Source organism: Gobio gobio, assembly GCF_949357685.1.
Source record: "Gobio gobio genome assembly, chromosome: 17".
Classification (NCBI taxonomy): Eukaryota; Metazoa; Chordata; class Actinopteri; order Cypriniformes; family Gobionidae; genus Gobio; species Gobio gobio.
This window is the reverse complement of record NC_137110.1, coordinates 23887957-23910879: the sequence shown is the minus strand read 5'-3', so window position 1 is coordinate 23910879 and position 22923 is coordinate 23887957. Positions and strand designations below refer to the sequence as shown.

At 37.7% G+C, this 22923-nt stretch overlaps 2 protein-coding genes across 3 annotated transcripts in view; both read left to right on the top strand.

The window, feature by feature from the left end:
• sap130a (Sin3A-associated protein a) overlaps nucleotides 1-7080 on the top strand; it is a 32770-nt gene extending 25690 nt beyond the window's left edge. For both annotated transcript variants that reach the window (XM_079841478.1, XM_079841477.1), the window contains one exon: nucleotides 5824-7080. In XM_079841478.1, coding sequence (XP_079697604.1) covers nucleotides 5824-5982 — 159 coding nt within the window. In that variant the 3' untranslated portion in view covers nucleotides 5983-7080. The remainder of the gene's footprint in view (nucleotides 1-5823) is intronic.
• Nucleotides 7081-8646: 1566 nt separating this feature from the next.
• The window catches only part of myo7ba (myosin VIIBa), a gene marked incomplete at its 5' end in the record, with an annotated part of 33171 nt that continues 18894 nt past the window's right edge, over nucleotides 8647-22923 (top strand). The window contains 21 exons of the mRNA XM_079841476.1: nucleotides 8647-8664; nucleotides 9708-9809; nucleotides 9901-10047; nucleotides 10524-10708; nucleotides 13619-13740; nucleotides 13842-13984; nucleotides 14104-14217; nucleotides 14566-14719; nucleotides 14792-14868; nucleotides 14946-15065; nucleotides 15845-15987; nucleotides 16581-16791; nucleotides 16951-17086; nucleotides 17195-17358; nucleotides 17553-17693; nucleotides 17782-17940; nucleotides 21243-21332; nucleotides 21412-21506; nucleotides 21588-21672; nucleotides 21757-21975; nucleotides 22058-22267. Coding sequence (XP_079697602.1) covers nucleotides 8647-8664; nucleotides 9708-9809; nucleotides 9901-10047; nucleotides 10524-10708; nucleotides 13619-13740; nucleotides 13842-13984; nucleotides 14104-14217; nucleotides 14566-14719; nucleotides 14792-14868; nucleotides 14946-15065; nucleotides 15845-15987; nucleotides 16581-16791; nucleotides 16951-17086; nucleotides 17195-17358; nucleotides 17553-17693; nucleotides 17782-17940; nucleotides 21243-21332; nucleotides 21412-21506; nucleotides 21588-21672; nucleotides 21757-21975; nucleotides 22058-22267 — 2835 coding nt within the window. The remainder of the gene's footprint in view (nucleotides 8665-9707; nucleotides 9810-9900; nucleotides 10048-10523; nucleotides 10709-13618; nucleotides 13741-13841; nucleotides 13985-14103; nucleotides 14218-14565; nucleotides 14720-14791; nucleotides 14869-14945; nucleotides 15066-15844; nucleotides 15988-16580; nucleotides 16792-16950; nucleotides 17087-17194; nucleotides 17359-17552; nucleotides 17694-17781; nucleotides 17941-21242; nucleotides 21333-21411; nucleotides 21507-21587; nucleotides 21673-21756; nucleotides 21976-22057; nucleotides 22268-22923) is intronic.

The following is a 22923-nucleotide window of genomic DNA, read 5'->3' as shown; positions in this document are numbered from 1 at the left end:
TCACATGAACCCAAATAAAATTACCAGATCACTCAAAAAAAACATTAACGTTGTCTCTTCTTTATCTCTCCCCAGAATAAAATGCTACTGTAAAGCCTAGTCGAAATAGATGCACGTATTGTGTTAATATTTACCAGAAATTGCTGCAAATATAGTGAAACTGCTGTCTGTCCTGCTTAATCCTATTCAAACAGATTGACAGCGCGGAGTTGTTTGGAACTATTGAGAGCTCCATGAACCACGTGACCACGTGGCGGCGAGATCAATGAGTGTCGCAACTCTCTTTTTCTATGGCTCTGACTAAACTATACCCGTTCTATCTACATGCAGCTGCATATATTATCTGGCTCTACATTCCTACATGAGCGATTTATAGATTATGACAGATTCTGCTAATCAATGGCTTGAAAATAGTTCACTCCACATCAGCTACATACACTCATCAAGTTACCCTTGAGAAAAGTCCTGTTGCTTTCTACATGTTGTCACTTCTTCTTGAGTCTCTCCATCATTGCCCAACTCCGGTTTGAATATAAAAGGCTGAACAGTTTTTGACCTTTTCAGTGTGTGTCTGCTAGCCTGACAAGCCAGACCCACATCAAGATGTTGGGTCTGGAAACTCACCATTGACAGGGCTCAATCCGAGGGGCGGGATAAACGGTTGTCTTTCAAATTCCCTCTGCATGCAATTGGATAGCGCCATGACCGTCACAACCAACCAGAGCAAATAAGGTGAAGCCGAGCTAACGTTAGTTGATAGACTTTCGCCGTATCCGGTTGGCAAAACTTCGAACATATCTTATTTTCTTAAGAATGACTTCAGTGCAGTTCTTTTTTCTTTTCTCAAATAAAAGCTGAACTGAGTCGCGGCCAAAGCCGATTCGAAGGACCGCCCTTCGCCAGCTTCTGTGTTTTCGAGTAACACGCAGAACCTCCGCAACTCTGCCGTGACGTGCCGTCATTATTTTAAACCCGCCCACCGACTCTACACACGCTGTGATTGGCCTGACCAGTTTGTTTTTTCCAGCTCTCAGGTCTGCCGAGAGTTGCTAGACTACACTCGCGGCAAAATACATTTTCTAGATTTCTAGGCTATGTGTCTGCATGAGGTAATCGGACATGCTAACATGAGCTCTTGAAGCTCCGCCCTCTTCTTGAAAGGGGACCGGAAGCAGTAGTTAATTTGCATTTCAAGGGACGCACACAAAGACGCCGCATTTTTGCTCACTCTCGAAAAGTGACTTTTTAGGCATTATAGGACCTCTTTAACATCCCTGGAGTGTATATGTAAGGGATAATGTACATCCAGCTGTTTTTTATCACAGAATAATCCCTGACAGGGAAGCTTCTGCGGAGAAAGAAGTAGTTAGCAAGCGGCAAGTTCAAACTAGACAGATATTTAAGGGATACGGTACAGTCGTACCACTTATTTCACAGCATTTTGACACATAAATCATTATGGGGATAAGATATAACATAAATAACATCACCGCATTTATTTCCATCAGGAGGAGCATCAATTTTTGGTCAAGATCTTGTATTGACAATGCAAGAGTCAAGCACTCTGTAAAGTCTACTCCAGCACATCCCCAAAACATTCAATGAATTTAAAGGTCCCATGGCATGGCATTTTTCTATTATTTTATAGTGTTTCCTGAGGTGTACTTATATTGTTAGTATGATTTTTACATCATAAAATGTCATAATTTAGAAATAAAAGGCATTTTTTCTATACTGCTGTTTGCCCTGTGGCTGAATTCCCTGCTTCAAGAGGCGTGTCTGCCGTGAGACTTCAGTAAAAACGCCCACTGTTGTGATTGGCTGACATCTTTGCATTTTAAATGAGCGGAGGGGGCGTGGTTTAACGAGGCACGAGTCTGCCAGAGACGATGGACCTGTGTTCACTTCTCATCAGTTCTCTCAGCATGTCTCAGTTCAGGGTGAACTGTTGTTACTAGAATATACTTCAGGTTATTAGTTTATTTCTAGTCGGAGGGGCTGTCACTCATGTCAGAAAGTTAGTAACTTTAGTAAATTATGGATCAGCGCTGACTCGAGACGCGAACCGTTTACGATTCAGTCCGATTTGGTGAACTGGTTCGGTTCACTAAAAAGAACCGATTCAAAAGAATGATTCGTTCGCGAACCGGACATCACGGAGACGGAGCGATTGCTAACAAAGTTATTTATAGTAACTACTGAGTTATGAGCGCGCTGTCAGTCAGCGCGAGTTTATTGTGTTTGTATCTGAGAGTTCTGAATAAACACGAGTCCCAGTCACACCGAGTCCGTCTTCATCATTATTCTACCAACTTTGTAACACATGCAAAGTACCATTACAGCGAGATGAACGAGTTAGTAAGTGTTGAGTATAGCATTATTTCTAGATATGTTCCAATCATATGAATTGCGTCAGTGACGCGCATTGAGTAACGTTACACAGCGCAAACAAAGACACAACAGCTGTAATCGAATGTAATCCAGTTTATTGTGGGGAAAGCTGGCTAGCCTAGCCGGATACCCTCACGCTTACCCCCCTTCTGCTTAATCTCACGCCGCGTTTGGTGCCTCCGCTGTGGGCCAGATGCAGTACTGGGGGTTGGGGATGTTGAAGGCCGAGCTTCGGCGTGTGTGAAGTTTATCTCTAAAGATGTGACTGCTGATGTTGAGCAGAAAATACTGTATGCACATTTTAGAACAGATAGACGCGACGAGGACGTACAAAAACACTGACTCACAAGATAGAAAACACGAAAACACCTTTCTGTCGGGTATAATAAATAATTGCACGAATAATAAATAATTAGCTACACATCAGAAATCAATGATCACAGATCAGAAGGAACTGAAAAAAGACTTCTGTTTTCATTTGTACATCCAAACACTGAGAAACTGCCAGCATTCACTCGTTCACAAGCAATGATCTCTCCAGGACAAATATAGCGTTTGCATGGGCGTGCCAGATTCTCTGGGTGGAGGAAAGGGAGGTAACCGTTCCTGCTTGGACGTCAAACCAGGAGACTTCAGGATTGGCTCGTCTGGCCTGTCATTTTCTCAAAGGCAGAGAGAGACAGCCAGAACTCGGTTTTACACCGATCAACATTTCTATCCACTTGGGGACAATATTCAGGCTAGGGGAACTCATATTAATGTTGAAATACCTCATAAAATGAAAATTTCATGCCATGGGACCTTTAAGGTCAGGACTCAGAGGTGCCAATTCATGTGTGAAAATGATTCTTCATGCTCCCTCCCAACCATTCGTTCACAATTTGAGCCTGATTTGTTGTTTAAGAAATGAAAAGCTACAAACTCATCAATTACGGTTAGAAGAACTGTTGCCAAACATATAACATACTAGAAACTTAATAATTACTGCAATCATGATCCAATCATAGACTCTTAAGCATTTGCCTATTTAAATCCATACTATATGTGTATATACAGTCAAACCAAAAAATATTCAGACACCAGATATCATTTTTACTAGTGGGTGCTGTTGTGGAAAAAAGAAACTTTAATAATTATCATGGTGAAGCTGGAATTGAAAAACACAAGCAGTGTCTTTTATAAGCTTTTATTCTTGCCAAGAAAGTCAATTCGGACATGCAGGTTGTGCAGCCAGAAAAGACAAAGTGGAAGTCTCACACTGTTCTTTTATACAATGGGTGTATAAAAACTTTCAACTTTATTAACACAATAACACACTCCTTAGTTGGTGTTATCTGCAGCTGTCTCACCTTTAGTGAAAAACAACTTTCCGAGAACTTGTTCAAGGCTACAGACAACGAACACTATTCTATTGAGAAAAAAAGTATCAAAGTTTATCAAACAAAAATGTGTTTACTACAGAAAACTAGAATTCCCCTTATATTAAAAAAAAAAAAAAACATAATATAATTAAAAATGCTTTATATGGTTTGATATAGTTTGTTCAAAATTTCCCTTACAGTGCAGGACACTATAGTTCATTAATGTGAGTGAGGATTGCATAATAAAGTAAACTGTGACATATAATACCCAAAAATTCTTCATACAGTGCTACCAGTAAAATTGATAAAATTATAAAAAATTATTAATATAATAATAAAAACATTTAGACACTTTGACCTGACCATATTTTGCTTAAGTGTTTTTTTTTTTATTTATTTAAATTACACCACAGACTGAAAAAAATGAAGCATTGCTTGGTAATTGTTTGACCCAAATTTAACAGCTGACAGTTGATTTATTTTTTATTTTTTAAATCCATTACATACCTTTCTATCAAAGTTATCTGACATTATCAAGATTAATTTGTTCTGACGCGATTTAACTCAGAGTTCTTGTCATATTTGATTACCATTTTCTAAACTATAGCGAATAAACTAGGGCTGTATCGATTTGACCAAAAATAAAAACCTTGATTAATTGAACATTTTACCTCGATTACGATTAATGAACGATTATTTTGCTCTTTTTTTGTTTCCTTTTTTTTTTTTGCTTTCCATTTTTTTGCCCTCATAAGGTTTTTGAGTAAGTTCCTGATAAGGTTTTTACTGTAAATATTTTCTACTATTAAAGGTGGAATATTTTTTTCTAATGAAAATGTGCATTTCTTTGTGATTTTTAAAATACTTGAAGGAAACGGTTCAATTTCAGCAGTTATTGTCTATGGGCCAGATTTCTGCTTGTTGTACATCAGATACAGATAAATTAGCACAGTAGGCCTTCATTACATTTATTTGAATGCATTAATGAGAGAGTTATTGTGTGTGTGAATTACTCATACCGTCTCTATTCATTATGAAGCTGTGGTTTGTACTTCCTTCAAAAGTATTAAAATATATGCCTATAATGGTTGAGTTTCTAAGTTACTTTAGTGACTTTACTTTAGTCACAGGACAGTGTTGACACTGCGTTTCTGCGCTGCTCTCTGCGCGCGATCTTCACGTGATGTGCGAGCTTCTGTCTGTGTTCATTTGTCGCAATATGTCAGGCATTAGTTCAAAATAATACACATCTGATGGTCTAAACTCGCTTTAATGTTCAAACTGGCAGGCCTTAAAACACATACAAATGACAGCTTCGTGAGGACGCAGGTGAAAGAGGTCTGCCTTCAGGGCGCGCACGTGTTGTCAGAGACGCGACACGGCTCGGCTCTCTGTGTCACAGAAAAAAGCTGAGCACTGAACGGATACGTTTTCCGTATTGTTGTTTTTGAATAGTGCACAATCGCTTTAAATGTTCAAACTGGCAAGGCTTTAAACGCATTTACTTGACAAACTTTATGAGGACGAAAGTGAAAGCGATATGTTGTCGGGGCTTGCGCACGCCGTCTCTGTGTGTGTGTGTGTGTGTGTGTGTGTGGCGCGTAGGCTATAAGAACGGCGATTAACTTACCTGTATAAACTGTGTAAAGCATGCAGTTACTATAGTGATTCTGGGCATCTATAAACAAAGATAACTGCTCCTGCATCTCTCTGTGTGCCTGCAAACTGCACTTGATGTGACTGACAGGGCGGAGTCACGTGACTAAAACCGAAATAACCGACATGAAAAATACGTCGTTTAGAGGTTCTGAATTTCGCTTTCGATTATTTTTCGATAAATCGTACAGCCCTAGAATAAACTGTGAAAATGTGAGAATGTCGAAGGTGTCTGAATAAATTTTGGTTTGACTGTATATGTATATATGTGCGCACATCATTTTTTTTTTAGCATTCATACAAAGTTTGACCCATTTTCTGTCAATTTGACCAATACATGTAAAAACTGACCCAAAACCCATAGCACACCTTTACTTGAAATGTAATTATGACCTTTTGTCCTGACTCTGTCCAGGGTAACATGCAGCGCTGCAAGCTCGTGATGGATCAGGTGACAGAAGCTCGTGACACCATGATGAAAGTTTTGGACCATAAGGAACGAGTCCTCAAGCTGCTCAACAAGAACGGAACTCCTAAGAAGAGCTCCAAGTTAAAGCGCAAGGAGCGAGCGTAGAAGCCACTCCATGGTCTTAATCTTTCTCCTTCAGCATAGTTGAACACAAGGATGCTCTTCAAAAGCTGGATATGTCATGGTTTATCAGGATGCTGTGCACAATCATCTACTTTCTTTTACAGTGTCAGAGAGAGACTGTAAACCATCAAACTGTTGGTTTGTGCAGGAACTGCTGCTTACTGTGGACCGTCAGACTGTCCATTGGGTATAAGGCAGCCTGGTTAACCAATGCTTTTTGTTTTTTCCCTGAAGAAAATCTTTTAAGTATTTCATTTTAAAAGAAATATTATGTTGTACTATTTTTTTGTTGTTGTAGAGGCAAAGCTTTTGCTGTAGTGATCAGAAGATCAGAAAGGTCATGTTTGGTAGATGTAACTCCTGTACGGTATTTAGTTTGATTCACACCAGTACACACTGCACACATAGACACACTCACAATAGTGTGTGAACTTTCCATGTTTGGTGCCTTGTAACATGGGTGAAACTGGGGGATTTTTTTCTTTTTGTGCTTTAAACACAAAAGTTAAACACTCCCAGATTAGTCAACAAAATAAACAATGGAAAAGCGGTAGTAGTCTAGTGCCAACCAAATAATGATACCCCTAACCCTTTTAGTTTTTTTGTTTGTTTTTTATCACTGTAAACATTCAAGCTCTATAGTGACTGATGATAGTACAAAGCATTGAAATGTGTACTTGAAAGAATCAGTATAATTATGTGAATTTATATTATAAGAATGTGTGGATTGTTTTATGTTTCAGTGTAAGAAGATTGTTGTTAATGGAAGTGATGTGGTTTTCACTGAGGTTTTTTTGTGATGTTTTATAGACTGTAAGTGAATGTTGTTCTACGTTTTTAATAATAATTTGGTTATTTTGTAAAAAAAAAAAAAAATGTCCATTCTTTTATTTTTCTGTGTGTACTCTGTTATGTGGTATTGCAGTAAAACTGGACTGGATACATTTACAAAGCATCTTGTTTAGCAAGTACATTTGGTACTGAATGCACCTCACGGGACTTTATAAGTGAAAGAACTAACATTTTTAACTGATAATCTGCATGAGACTGCTATATTTTGAATATAATCACAGTATAGTCAGTGTGTTGTTAGGGATCTTTTTTTTCTAATTCTTCAACGGAACCAATGAAAGCTCAAATATACAGCCAGAAATCTGGCCTGCTGTTTAACCGTACACCTAGAGTTTCATTCAGAAACAACCAAGTAGTCTTTATGAATTACACTAAATTAAGCTAATAAAGGGAGATTACAGACAGATTTGGTGTAAAACTAGCTACTTTCAATGCAATTAAAAATGTTTGTTATATGGTAATCTAACATTGATAGTTCTCCCTAAAAGCTTGTGGGATTTGTGCGTCTAAGGTCTAGAATTTTAACAAAGTAAAGCCCTAGAGTTCAACAAAATGTTTGATGCATTTAATGTGTAGCAAAGAAAAAGGAAATTTCCTTCATTATGTGAAATCTGAATATAAAATACCTAATATATTATTACAATAGGCATTCCTGCATTGTGAGAGTCCAACAGTTTTATCTGATCTTGTTTTTTTTCTGCAGTTTATGGTCAGATGTTTTAATTTGTTTTACATTTTATACAAGGATATACGTTATTATTTCTATATAAGGATTTACATGCTTTCTCTTAACTCTGTTGAGTGAACCGGTCACACTTTATAGTAGGTGATTTTAACACTTATATTAGGGTCATCATAGACTGTAATAGATGTAATTACAAATTGAATTACATGCAGGTAACAACATGTGTACAATAATTGCATTGTAAAAAATGATTTTAAATGTTAGTTCATCCTAGTAGACACTATACAAAGTGGGACCAGAGAACCTATAAACTGCAAAAACACCACATGAATTATAACATTGAGTTCTTGCAATGGAGTTTAGGATTGCTCGATAGAAATATAACTTTCCAGAATGGCTCCACCCTGAGTAACTAAGACATTATGCCATTTACAACTTGATTGCCCCTCTTATGATTAGAGCTCATCCCTCCATATGCTGTCACGCGGGTCCAAAGGTGCAGCACAGCAAAGGTTCAGTTATATATGACTGACATTTTATTTATTTACTTTTTTATATGTCTTAATTTTTAGCATTCTGTTTATTGATAATGCTCATTTAGCCTTCTGCAGATTGATATTTACATCACTGCAGTTCCACATTGTCTTTCTGTTCTATTTCTGATATGAAGGGCAGAGCTTCCTTGTATTATCGTTATGGATGCGTTAGTCAGGGAGCAAAGTCAAAGTATCATAAACTCCTGTTGTCTCTCAGCAGACATTTCTGAGGAAATTTCTTTCGAAACACTGACACTGGGGATCTATTCAGGCTTCAAAGAAGAGGGACAGAAAATACTTTTGGATCCGGAGACTTCACAAAATATCCACAGGTAAGGTAACTCGCATTGGATTTGATATGATTGATGTTTTAAAAGTGTAGATGGTTTTGCTTTGTTATTTAGTATATCGATGGATGAGACTATCATGATGTTCATCAGGGAATGTGTACGTGTTTTTTAGATGCCATTTTGCCTTTTTTCACAAGCCTCACTACTTTATTCTGGAAATAATTGATTATAACATGTTTCCCTTTGCTTTAATATTCAGGCTGAGGGACAGAAGGACTCAGTCATGGTGGTTTTAAGGAAGGTAAATTGTTTAAAGTATTTGCTGAGACCTTATGGAATACTGTGGCCTTTTCATGATATCTTCTTTCTATTCTAGGTTAATTTCATATGTTAATATAAATTATTGGAAGAAAATTTTGTTCTGTAAACATACTTCCTGGCCTGCAAAGTCACAGGCTTTTTTTAATAATTAAAAGAGAAAAAAAAAAAAAAACATCTCTAATCTGTTGAACTCTGGACTATTGTGCCTATTTTAACTAATTTAATAGTATAACATAGCTTATTTAATTTAACATGGACGTGCTTTATTCATACACTTTTATTATGTGTTTGTGGTGCTATCATGATCCCACACACACACATGATATATATGATACATACATGATCAATGTGTTCAGTTGTTAAATAACATTTCAGTGTTTAAATTATTTTTTATACTTTTTATGGCAGGTGGTACAACCAAATTGTTGTACAGGTATGCATACTGTATACTGTAGTTGTACCACCTGAAATGGAAAGTGTATCAACCTACCCATATTTGAAATTGGCAGTTTTTATCAGTATTTGGAAGATATCTACAACTCTTTTCACTCTGCCACAAGGATCAGTTGGGGTCCTCTGCAGGATGCATTATCATGTTCACTGTTTTTAGCTTGTCAATCCATAATAAAAGAGCCATGTTTGCAGTTGTGCCACCCTGACATTTGAGAATATACAAATTGCTGGACAAAAGTTTTTCAATTATCTCAGCAGCTAAAAATACTGATATATATACAATTTGTTTATATGAAAGGTTTCAAACCTAAAATGTTCATTTGTTCGGACAGTTGCACCACCTGACATTTTGGGGGTTTAAGATAACAAAATGTCAAATAATATGTATTATGAAAATGTACTAAAAATGTATGTCATGAATTTATGAAATTATTTTAAAAGGAAATGTGTGTGTGTGTGTGTGTGTGTGTGTGTGTGTGTGTGTGTGTGTGTGTGTGTGTGTGTGTGTGTGTGTGTGTGTGTGTGTATATGTTAATGTTTGATTCTTAAAATGTTGATCAACCACTTTAGGGAGATTATGTGTGGGTGGACTGCAGTGATGGGGTGCAAATCGGAGCTGAAGTCAAACTCTCAGACACTGGGCAACTTCAGCTCATCGACGATGAGGGAAAGGTAAGATCTGCAGCTAGTCTTTCCAATGATGGTGAACTGCTGCTCTTGACTTTAGAAGTGTAGCTGATGTCTTCTTTGACTTGATTTTAAGGAGCACAAGATTAAGAAGGAGAACTCTCTGAAGCCCATGCACCCCACCTCGGTGAAAGGTGTGGATGATATGATACGGCTGGGGGACCTAAATGAGGCTGGACTGTTACGGAACCTACTAGTGCGCTACAAAGAAGGAATCATCTATGTGAGTTCTTAAACACCACATCAGATAAGTCATGTATTAATGTTTTTTTTTTTATTAATACATTTTTTTACATAAATATATTAATTAAATTGCTTTCGATTTCAAGATCAGTGAGCCCAAAATAACCAGAATAGGGATTAAATTGTCCACTTTATTCACCAACTTCAGTTCAATTCACCAGCTGTTCTTTGCCCTTCCTGTTTAATAACAAGATTGTTTCCATAGAAACGGATAGTTCCAGGTTTGATGAGCGGATCATATTGTTATACAACATTGACATACCCATTATTTAGTAAATCTGACCTACCAACTTTAAATCCAGCTATTTTATAGGATAGTTCATGGCACTGAGCAAATACATTCTGTAGATCTTATTATAAACATGTATTATTCTTCCAACTGCAAAACTGTAATAGACTTTGATCACAGGGACTCTCTATTATCTTTTTTTATTTTAACTTTTTTTGTTTTCACAGACATACACAGGGTCGATTCTGGTGGCAGTGAACCCTTACCAGCTGCTGCCAATCTACACTCCGGAGCAGGTGGAGCAGTACGCAGACCGACGGTTGGGTGATCTCCCTCCGCACGTCTTCGCCATCGCAGACAGCTGTTTCTTCAACATGCGCCGGAACCGCAAAGACCAGTGCTGCATCATTAGGTCCTTCAGTCATTCATACTTGGGTGAAACTGACATTTTGTAGTCTGTGTATAAAACGTTTTGGTTTCACAGAAAAATGTGTCACTATTAACTAAGGTTGTTCCAAACCCATCTGACTTTCTTTCATCTGTGGTACAAAAGGTGAGTTTTTGAGGGATATTCTGGCCACTCTTTTCCATATAAAGAAAGTATCTCCAAAAAAGTACTATCATAATTATCATATAAGTGTCATAAATAGTGATAAGTGACAATGTCATAAATAGTGATAGATGCCATTTACACGAAATTTTGATAGCAAAAAAAAGTATCATAAGTATTTGCACTGTATATGTAAACAGTTGTCAGATGCTATTTATACTTAGTACAAAGAGAGGCATTTATATATTTGCTTCTCAGTGTATTGTAGTATATTATAAAACGGTATGCAGTAAACATACTCAGTGTATATGATTATATTTATTAAAATCATAAATGGGACATTACTTGTCCCTACCCCTACACCTATCCCTATCCCTAACCCTAACACATTATTCCCACTATTAAATACTCATTAGACACTTTATTTCCACTTTTTGAATATTTTCTTAGTGTTTATTTAAAGGTCCCGTTCTTCGTGTTTTTTTGAAGCTTTGATTGTGTTTACAGTGTGCAATATAACATGTGTTCATGTTTCGCGTGTAAAAAAACACAGTATTTTTCACACTATTTACTTATCTGTATACCGCTGTTTCCACTGTCCTAAAAACGGCTGGTGATTTCCTTGTGCTATGAAGTCCCTCCTTCAGAAACACGTAACGAGTTCTGATTGTGCAAGCGGTTCCTGTGCTGTGATTCGACCACAGCTTAGCGCACGTGAAAGCGGTTCCTGTGTTGTATTTGACAGCAGCTTAGCGCACGTTGGAAAGGTCACGCCTCTTAACGGAGAGATGAGGCTTGTTTGAGATGAGCGAAATCTGCGCAGAACCGATCACCGGTGATCAGCGCGAGATGCATGCCGGTTAGAAAAGTGTCCGAGGGCGGTCCGCCTGGCTCTGATGTCATGCCGACGTATGTCAAAAAACTCTCGCGAGCGAAAGGCGGATGTGTCGGATTCTGCAGTCGAGCGCAGCTGCTCTCCACCGACTGCGCTGAGCAAAAGCATGATGGGAAACGACTTCCTGACGACACAGCTTAATGCTTATTGGTTTAAACAACAGTGATGTATGGTTCTTTTTCAAAATGTTTGATTTTAAAACTCTGATATCATGTTTTTATGTGTGAATATTCCCAAACTCTCTAACAAAGGCGATCTCTCTGTGGGTTATGTGATTGTTGTCATATTTATAAAAAAATATATATATACAAACATGTATGTAGGCCTAATTAAAGTAAAAATGATTGATACACAAGTCTTTCGAATGGAAATAAATGACAAAAACTTTGGGTGTCTTGTTCATAATATTTATTTTCATATAAAAGTAACAGAACTTAAATTACATCCAGTTTATCAGCAACAAAGCGCACGAGTGTGAATCCCGCGATATCCGCCTTTGATCTCGCAGGTGTCTGATCCACTACGAGAAGAGAGAACTGTCCGGCTTGCCTGCACTTTTTTCACTCCTCCCCTCACTGCAGCCGCCTAGTCTCGGCTGAATTTCAGGCGAGGCGAGGCGCATCTCAAACAAGCCTATGTATTCGTTCAATAATCTCTAGTCTACAGCGTCCCTGGGAAAGCCAAACAAAGGTGATTTGACTCCTGGATGAAAATAACAGCGTCTCGATGACATGGCGATAAACACACTCAACGCAACAGTTCCTATTCTCCACGCGACCGTCCGCTTCTCCACGTGGGACAGCAACAAGACCGCGCCCCCTTTTTCGCGTTTCTTTGTGGGCGGAGGTTAGTCTGTTCTACTGCTCTACTGACGTAATTAAAGAAGGAAGTACCAGGATGTAGTCCAAGCCAGCCGTTCGCTGTAGGCTTTGAAAGGGAACTTCTGTTAAATAAAATATCTCGCTTGGCATTGAACTTTGAGCTTTATAATTTTACAGGTATTATTTATGCTCTAACAGCAACATTACACACTAACTAAAGTTTGAACAATGGAATCGCGAAGAAGGGGACCTTTATTTAAAATAAATGCTTTTCCGAGCTGATATGCAATGGGAAAAGGAAAAAGAAAAAGTTTGGAAAGAAAAGTTACCAGTGGGATTTCTTTTGTAGTTTTGTCTGGCTCAATCCGCGCAGACTTTACGCGTACAACAGCGCATGTGTGAGTGAAAACAAAGTCCACTAGGTAGTGTGCATGCGCCAAATGCGTCTTTCCGCACTCACAGCCAAAGGAATATACTTTGAACGGCTTGCGGAAAATTAAGGGCCTTTAGTGTAAATAGCCTCTGCCAACAAGGTGGGCTATTTGCTCTTGGTGTAAATAGACTCTCCTTAAAAGTGGCCAATGACTTGTGTGTGCTATTTTTTTGTAGTCCTTTTCAAAGCATCTGTAGAGTGGTGAGCATTATCAGTGAATAACAACCTAAATTTCTCTCTCTTCTTTACATTTGAACCAATTTTATGACACTTTTAAGGTACTTTATATTGCATTTTTGAGCTTGACCGCCCCAGTCTCCAGTAATTTCATTATATTGAAGAAAGTGGCCTGGATATTCTTAAAAAGTGTGCCTTTTGAAGGGTTTGAAACTTCATAAGAGTGAGTAAATTATGACACAATGTTCATTTTAGAGAAAGCTGTTAAAATGTATTGCAATATTATACTGTAAATTGCGCTATTGCTACAGCTGTGCAAACACCCAGAACAAACTGGGCCTGTATGTTGACAAAAAGTTGGACTGACTCCAACAGCTGTCGTACATTCTCTTAGCGTTATTTGTTTGATGTCTTCTGAGAGCATCTGTATGTGTTGTGTTTGTCAGTGGGGAGTCTGGAGCAGGAAAAACAGAGAGTACCAAACTCATGCTGCAGTTTCTCGCGGCAGTGAGTAAGCAGCGCTCCTGGATTGAGCAGCAGATTCTAGAAGCAAACCCTATCTTAGAAGGTAAAGTTACTTATAAATAAACTTATAGGATGCTCCGGCATCACTCAACTTTATAGTTCCTCGTAAGCATTTCAGTATTAACATCAGTTCTTATTTTGTAGCCTTTGGTAATGCAAAGACCATACGCAATGACAACTCCAGTCGCTTTGGAAAATACATTGACATCCACTTCACTAAAAGTGGAGCAATAGAGGGCGCCCGCATTGAACAGTACCTACTCGAGAAATCACGTGTTTGTCGACAGGTAACCCATCCTGATAATTACATTGTATAATCTGTTGAAATATTTCAGGACAAGATACAGCAGATGAAATGTAGAACTGCTTTTTTTGCCCAATAAATAATAGTATATATTTGTCACAGGCCTCACAAGAGAGAAATTACCACATTTTTTACTGCATGCTCATGGGAATGTCTTCTGACCAAAAGAAGATCCTGTCTTTGGGAAATGCTGCAGAATACAACTATCTCACCATGGTATTGTTTTATAATAAACTCTATATCTTGAATTCTTCTCTCACTTTTCATTTGTATTTACATACAGTATGTTTTGTCAAAGTCATTCTGGAGAGAGAATGAACGGGTAGAATGATGTGACATTAAAGTTCACCCCAAAATGGAAATTCTGTCATCAGAATTTCTTCTGTAGAACACAAAAGACTATTTCTATTGAAAGTCAATGTAGTTTGGATCCTCAATGCTCTTTCGTGTTCCTCAGAAGAAATAAAGTCATACATTACATACATTAGGATGAATAAATGAAACATTTTTGGGTGAACTATCCCTTAAAGCATCATTGCATTTAACGTGATTATGTTGGATTAGGGTCAATGCACTTCATGTGAAGGACGGGATGACATTAAAGAGTACGCCAGCTTCCGTTCAGCAATGAAGATCCTGACGTTCACAGAGAATGACACATGGGAAATTAACAAGCTTCTGGCTGCCATCCTACACTTGGGGAATATAGACTTTGAAGGTAAGGAGTAATAAAGAGCCGATGAAAAAGGGGATGCTTATTTGATATGTATTTACTTTTTCAATTTTCAAGACACCATTAGGAACAACCTGGAGGGCTGCGATATTCTTACCTCTGCACATTTCAAAATGGCTGCACAGTTATTAGAGGTAATTGGGAGACCAAATTTGAAGCCAATTTTGTCTTTGAGTAGCACACTCAAGCCCATAGATATGATTTTTTGCAGGTGGCCCCAGATGCCCTGGATGGGAGCTTGACACGGCGCTCTTTGATGACCAACAGGGAGAGTGTGTCTAAACCTCTGACTTCAACACAAGCAGTGGATGGCAGAGACGCCTTTGTAAAGGTTGTGCAACTGAATGAAAAACCACTGGGCAAAGCCAAAAATGGCAACATATTTAGTGGTATTAACAGTTTTAATCACAAATCACTGGTCAGGAAATTTGCAAGAATTGCACAAATACTGTTAATGGCTTCAAACAGTAGTTGAAAAATGTCTCCCAGTTTGTTTTCATTTAATGTGAGACCAAATATTCACTATAGCGTTCAAATCATGAGTCTGTGGACTCGTTCTCAAGCCTCTTCTTGGTTGTCTTTGCAGTTTGGGCAGGAGCATTGTCTTGTTGAAAAATAACATCTGATCATTCCTCTTTAGATGAAAACTTTTCATTTGAGGGAAGCAAGCCATTCTGCAATATTCTCCTGTACTCCAAAGTATTAAATGACATTTCACAGTGATGTAGCTCACCAGTACCAGCAGATAAAAAGGCTTCCCATACAATGACACCTCTTCCTCCATGCTTTACTGTGCTAGAGATTCATGTATTATTATATTTCTTAGCAGATTTTCAAAGACATTGTGATTCATCACTCCACACACAACTTTCCATATTCTGCCCAAATCTAAATTCTGTCTTTAATGTTTTTCTGAGACAGCAATGGCTTTTTAAGTAGTACATTTGCTTACATTTTTAAAATTTCCTGACCAATTATTTGTGGTTAAGACAATTAAAAGCTTGGTGTTTAGCCAATTTGGGCTTGGCCCATTTTTTGAGTTGGCTTCACTGTTTGACCTCAGATCTAATATACTCCAGTATAGAGCTTTCATCTCCTTTCTGTGTGCAGGCCATCTATGGAAGACTGTTTGTGTGGATTGTGACAAAAATCAACAGTGCCATTTACAAACCACCTCCTGATGACCCCAAACACCTCCGACTTTCTATTGGTTTGTTGGACATTTTCGGCTTCGAAAACTTCAAAAACAACAGGTTTGTAATATATATGTTGTAATGTAAATACATACATGAGGTCTCTTGTGTTAGTACAAAACCGTATGGCTTTCTTCTTCTCTGGAACACAAAAGATGAAATTTTGAAGAATATCCTGTCTGCTCTTTTCCTTTTAATGAAAATGATTGGAGACCAAAACACAAAAATACATAAATCTATCAAAAATAAGTAGTCCACACAACTTGTGTGCTATAGGCCAAGTCTTCTGAAGCCATATGATAGTTGTGTGATGAATAGACGGAAATATAAACTGTTGTTTACTGAGATTCTTACTCCTTCTCGCTGTAGATCTCCTAGTAAATTTGACCATAGGTTTGAAATTAGGTTTGATGCTATTGAAGCCCAACCATAGCCTTGATTTTAGGGCTGTTTTGAAAGGCATGTTTCAGTGATGCTTTTATATTCACTTTCATTATTTTGAAAAGAGCGACCAGGATATTCTTTAAAAGTTCACCTTTTGTGTTTCATGAAAAAAGGAAGTCATACAGGGTTTGGAACAAAATGAGAGCGAGTAAATGATCACAGAATTTTTATTTTAAAGTAAATCTGAATTCTGTCTGTGATTCTTGCAGCTTTGAACAGCTCTGCATCAATTATGCCAATGAGCAGCTTCAGCAGTTCTTTGTGAAACACGTCTTCAAGCTTGAACAACAGGAATATGCTCGTGAAGACATAGTCTGGAAGAACATTGATTTTAACGACAACCAGAGAACGCTTGATGTGCTCGCCATAAAGTCTCTCAACATTCTCGCTCTTATTGATGAAGAAAGTAACTTCCCTAAGGTTATAAACTATATTTGCTTTTATTTACAATATAGGCTTTTCTTTAATAATTTTTTATCATGCTATGTGTGATTACTGATATCTCAAAACCACATCTGTAATCACAATCTGTAGTGTAGTTATATTACAGTTATATGTAGAGTTATATATTTTCTCCAGGGCACTGATGCTACCATGCTCAACAAGATGAATCAGGTTCATGGGAAGGGTGATATCTACATGTCCCCAAAAAATAATCACGACACACAGTTTGGAATCCACCATTTTGCTGGAGTTGTCTACTATGACTCCAAAGGTAATACAGGCTAATAAACGTCCCCAAAAAGTACTTTCCCATTAGTGGGTTTGGCTTTAAAGGGATCTAAAAATGGAAAATGTTTTATGAAATTTACTGTGCATATAGGTTTCCTTGAGAAGAACAGAGATGCTCTGAGTACTGATGTCATCCAGTTGATGCAAACATCATCCAATAAGCTCCTGAAGCAGATATTCAACAATGAGCTCAGCACCACAGAGGGGAAAACTAGTACCAATCACACTATCGTCACCCCAAAAAGTTCCCTGCGGGTAAGTTAACACCAACTAAAGGCTATTAGGGTATAAACATAAAAACCCGAAAAACACCACACCCATATGTAATTGTTAAGCACTTCAAAATAGACGAGAGTTTGTCCTCCTCAACAGCTTCCTCTCTTCGGCAATTATACAAATATGATCAAATGATTTTTATATGCCTTCCCTCTTGTTTGCAACATCTTTAGCAAACAACAGACTCAAAGAAGCGAGTGCCTACGCTATCTGGTCAATTTCGGCAGTCACTCGACTCTTTAATGAAGACTCTAACTTCCTGCCAGCCGTTCTTCATTCGCTGTATTAAACCCAATGACTACAAGAAGCCTATGGTAGGTTGTTCATCCATTTCCCCATCCTCCCTCAATGTACATGATCCGACTTTTCTCTCCATTACCCACTTTTCCATTATTGTTTTAGCTCTTTGACAGGGAACTGTGTATGCGTCAACTTCGTTACTCTGGGATGATGGAGACTATCCGCATCAGGAAGGCCGGCTATCCCATCCGCCACACATTTGATGAGTTTCTGGACCGCTACAGAGTGCTGCTCAGGTCCAGTGTTTGTGACCCCAAAACTGTGAGAGATGCTTCAATTATGAAGATTATGTTGATTTTGTGTTGCACGACATGAAACAGTGTTGCAGTTGTTTCTGTAACTTACATTGGGACAGGTTTTGAAGGTTCTGTAAGTGATTTTAGCCATTTTGGTAACTTTAACATAGTTAGCCACTGAATTAGACCGGTCACGTCAGTGGCCACCAATCCAAACCCTGCCCCCACAAAGACATGTCAGCCAACCTGATGTCAGCAAACACTAGGGGCCCTATTTTAACAATCTGAGCGCATGGTTTGAAGCGCATGGTGCAGGTGCACTTAGGGCATGTCCGAATCCACTTTTTACTAGTTTTAGGCATAACGTGCAATAAACCAATCATAGTCTCATCTCCCATTCCCTTGCACCATGGCGGATTAGCTATTTACGTCTGAATTTGCGAGCGGAAAGACTGAACGCTTCTCCAGAGAGGAATCCTTTTATTTTTAATATTTAAAAATGTTTGTGTGTTGCTGTGTGTCCCTGTGTGTGTAATAATTGTGTTGTGCACCCGCCTTTAGGCGCATATTACTAACGCGCCCTTTAAATAGCACAAAAAATACTGCGCTATTGACTTTAGACCAGGTTTTTGGCGGTCAATGGCGCAGTCGTTTTCAGTTGCCTCAAAATAGCAACGCGCCAGCAATGCGCTTGAACACACCTCGATTTCGGACCAGCACGCCCATGGGCGAACAGATGGGCACGAGTGCATTAAACAATGTGGCACTGAATGTGAAAATGATAACTGTCGGGCTCAAACTAGCATAAAAAAAACCTTGTGTCACCTTGTGTCGCATTGCATGATAGGGCCCTAGTATAAAAAGGGCAGGGCTAAAAACGTTGGGCCACTCTATTTTGTTGTTATTTGCAGTTCAGGACTCGTTTCTGTGATCTCCTTCCAGTATGTTACGCGTGGTATTCCAAAACAAGTATTTTTGCCTTGATTTCAGTTAAATAAATAAATATTGGGTGTGATTTTTTTTTTAGCCAATCAGAGAATGCCTTTTACTGACATCAAGTTGCTGACAGGTTTTTGGGTGACAAGGTTTTGTGGACTGAAGGGATGTGGGCCGTCCAATAATTTCATAGCTAAGTGTAGCGGAAGTTAGCAAAATGGCTAAAATCTCTTAAAAATCTCTGCCAATGTACACTGTCGTTCAATAGTTTGGGATCTGTAAGATTTTTAATGTTTTAAAAATAAGTTTCTTCTGCTCAGTAAGTGTGTTGCTTCTTAATTTATTTAATTAAAAATAATAAATGTATTATTACAATTTAAAATAACTGTTTTCTTTTTGAATATATTTTAAAATGTATTCCTGTGGTGGCAAAGCTGAATTTTCAGCATCATTACTCGTCTTCAGTGTCACATGATCCTTCAGAAATCATTCTAATATGCTTATTTGCTGCTCAAGAAACATTTATTATCATCAACAGTTTTGTACATTTTTCAGAAAGTTGAAAAGGAAGACATTTATCTGAAATAGAAAGTAATTTTTTTTTGGAAAGAAATTAAAGAAATTAATACTTTTATTCAGCAAGGATGCATTAAATTAATCAAAAGTGGCAGTAAATACATTTGTTACCAAGGATTCTATTTCAAATAACTGCTGTTCTTTTGAACTTTCTATTCATCAAAAAATCCTGGAAAAAAATGTGCACAACTGTTTTTAACATTGATAATAATAAATGTTTCTTGAGCAGCAAATCAGCATGTTAAATGACTTTCTGAAGGAATATGTGATACTCATCACAAGAATACATTACATTTAATTTGTATTCAAATAAAAAGCAGTAATTTTAAATTGTAATAATATTTCACAATATTACTGTTTGTTTTGTATTTTTAATCAAATAAATGCAGCCTTGGTAAGCATAAGAGATTTCCTTTAAAAACGTACCTATATATATATATATATATATATATATATATATATATATATATATATATATATATATATATATATATATATATATATATATATATATATATATATATATATAATGTCATCTTTAAAAATAAGGCAAAATAAATTGCTGTGTTGCTTCTCAAGTAAACATTTGACAAGGGAAGTTGCTGAACCCAAGTGCAGTTTTAATTCAACATAAACCGTAACATAAATCAAAATCCAAAACGTAAAAACAAAAGACTTGACGATACAAAAACAAGAACTTGACATGACATAAACCTTACCAACAGTGGTTACAACCTCAATAACACACGGAAAACATGAGGGCTAAATACACATGGGCTAATGACAGGACAAGGGACACCTGTGAGCAATGATTAAACAATGAACCAATGGCTGCGTCCCGATTCGCATACTATCCGTACTAAATAGAATTCGAAAAAAGAATTAGTATGTCCCAAATCTTAGTATGTTGAAAAAAGTATTCCAAAGATTCCCGGATGGTTTACTATTTCCGGTCAGAATCTGAAGTGCAGATCGATGCGCACTCTAACGGCTGATATTGCCCACAATCCATTGCGAGATGGACGAGGATTCGATTAGAACTACAAACGCGGATAAAAAGTGTTTTAAAAACTACAAACATGACGGTTACGCGAGTCTGACGGTTAAGTGGAGAGGATTAGCTAAAGTGGTTTGAGTGAGCAATTATCAGTATTTAACCTGACGAAAAGATATTTATTCAATATTATCCACATTATATTTCTCCTTCAGCAGCATTGAGAACTTTTGTAATGATACGTTTGGCCATTAACTTTGCAAACACATGAGAGGAGTCTCTGCATTAAAGACCCACGAAAGGCAGATCAACGAGCGACTACATTTCTCTTAATGAAAGTGGGGGATTTGAACTGTGACGATGATTGACAGGGCAGTTTAAACGGTGACGGGACGCACGTAAAAGAGTCCGTTAAAGATGACGAAGTAGTATGTCCCAAAGCTTGCATACTCTTCTGCTACACACTCAAAAGTATGTACTTTTTCTTCACAAAAAGAGTACATACTTTTAGGACATAGTATAAGTAGGCGAATTGGGACGCAGGCAATGACTTGACAAGAACACATGGCAGGATCACATGAGGGCAAGGGAATCACATGACAAGACCAGGAAGTGCATGACAAACTGAGAAACATGACAGTGAACATGATAAACTGAAAACATGAAACATGAACATGAACCATTACCAAAACACCCTATGACACAAGCATTTTTAGATGGGAATTGTAGATGCATTTTAGATGGGAAAACAAAACAAAAAAATGCATTATAACAGCTTGAATATTAATGTTAACTATATAATATTAACTTTAACATTAAAGGAGAGTGCCAAGAAATGCTGTGAAAGCATCTGTGAGAACGTTCTGTCTGAAGATGACTGGAAGATCGGCAAGACCAAAGTGTTTCTGAAGGTACTGAGGTGAATTTTACAGGTACCATAACAGAATTTCTAAAGTACATCAATTCTAACATGGTGCTTATTTGCGTCAGGATTTCCATGATACTTTTTTGGAACTGGCACGAGATAAGGCTCTGAATGAGAAGGCACTTCTTATTCAGAAAGTCATGAGAGGATACAAACACAGGTAAAAGACTGAGGATAATCTCTTATGTTTGTAGAGAATTTTATACACTGGTTTACCCCTCGCCGTTTTGCTTTCTTGCAGGAAAGTGTTCCTGAGAAAGAGAGGAGCAGCTTTGACCATACAGAAAACCTGGCGTGGACACAAAGTCCGAAAAGTTTACAGAGTGGTGAGTTGTCCGGTTGTGACAGTTTTTAAAAGGTGATCGTCATTGCTTGTACATGCTTGTAGAGTGTCGCTTGTATTTCTGTAGGTCCGGTTGGGTTTTGCCCGTCTGCAGGCTCAAGTACGCTCTCGTCAGATGGCCTTTCAGTATAAACAGAAGCAACACGCAGCTCTTGTGCTTCAGACTCAGACTCGTGGATATCTGGCGAGGAAGGAGTGGAAACGAAAGAGAGACGCAGTGATCCTCCTGCAGTCTTACACCAGAGGAACTCTAGCCAGAAAAGCTGTCAAGAAGATGAAGAGAGATGTATGAAGCCATGTTTTGATCACAGTTTGCTTAATATCCCAAGCTACATGTCATCATCTATCACTGTCCTTGTTGTTCGCAGACTTTCCTCTCACTTCAGGAACGTAGGGCAGAAGAACTTGGTGCTCTAGAAAGACAGAGGAGGCTTGAGGAAGTTCTGCGCCAGAAAAGAGAAAGAGAAGCGGCTGAACAGTTTGAATCCATCACGGACCAGGAAATGGTGGATGATATCTTTGGCTTCTTGCCTAGCATGGTTGGCGGACAGGAGGGCCAGGCACCTGTGGGCTTTGAGGTGAGAGATCAAACTTCTCAAAGAAGCATGATGTTAACCTTATAAAACCTACTGTCACTTTTATAAGGTCTCCAAATTATCAACATGATCATTACTTTGCTGAAAAATAAATGCCTTCTGTCGTCTAATTGATAGTTTGACTACTTTATTAGCAAGTAAAATGCTTTTTACTATAATCCTAAGAATATAAAGTAAACATAAGAATAACTTTGATATTGTTAGTAATATTTCAAAATGTACTTTTACTGGACTGAAGCAGCTTAGTTTTACTTGATTATCTGCTTTTCTGATCATTGTTCAGAAAAAAATAAATAAAATGTGAGTATTGAATATGATACATCAGGCTTTTGAGGTTTATTTACATCTCTCAATCATCATTATATCACATTACTTTATATGTTTTGCCTCCCACATTAGAAACTACAGAGTTTTGATTATAAATCTGAGCATTTAAATATCATCTTACTAAGACATATTATTTGGAGATAAAGTGAAAACTTTATATTTATATACATTTTATGTAAGTGCACTGTACATTTTTAAGTACAATCAACTTGGATGTTTAAGTCATTTCAGCATAAATTACGTTAAACTGACTTTAAAAAATAAGTTGAATCTTGTTTAACTTTTTAAAAAAAATTTAAAAACATTTGTCA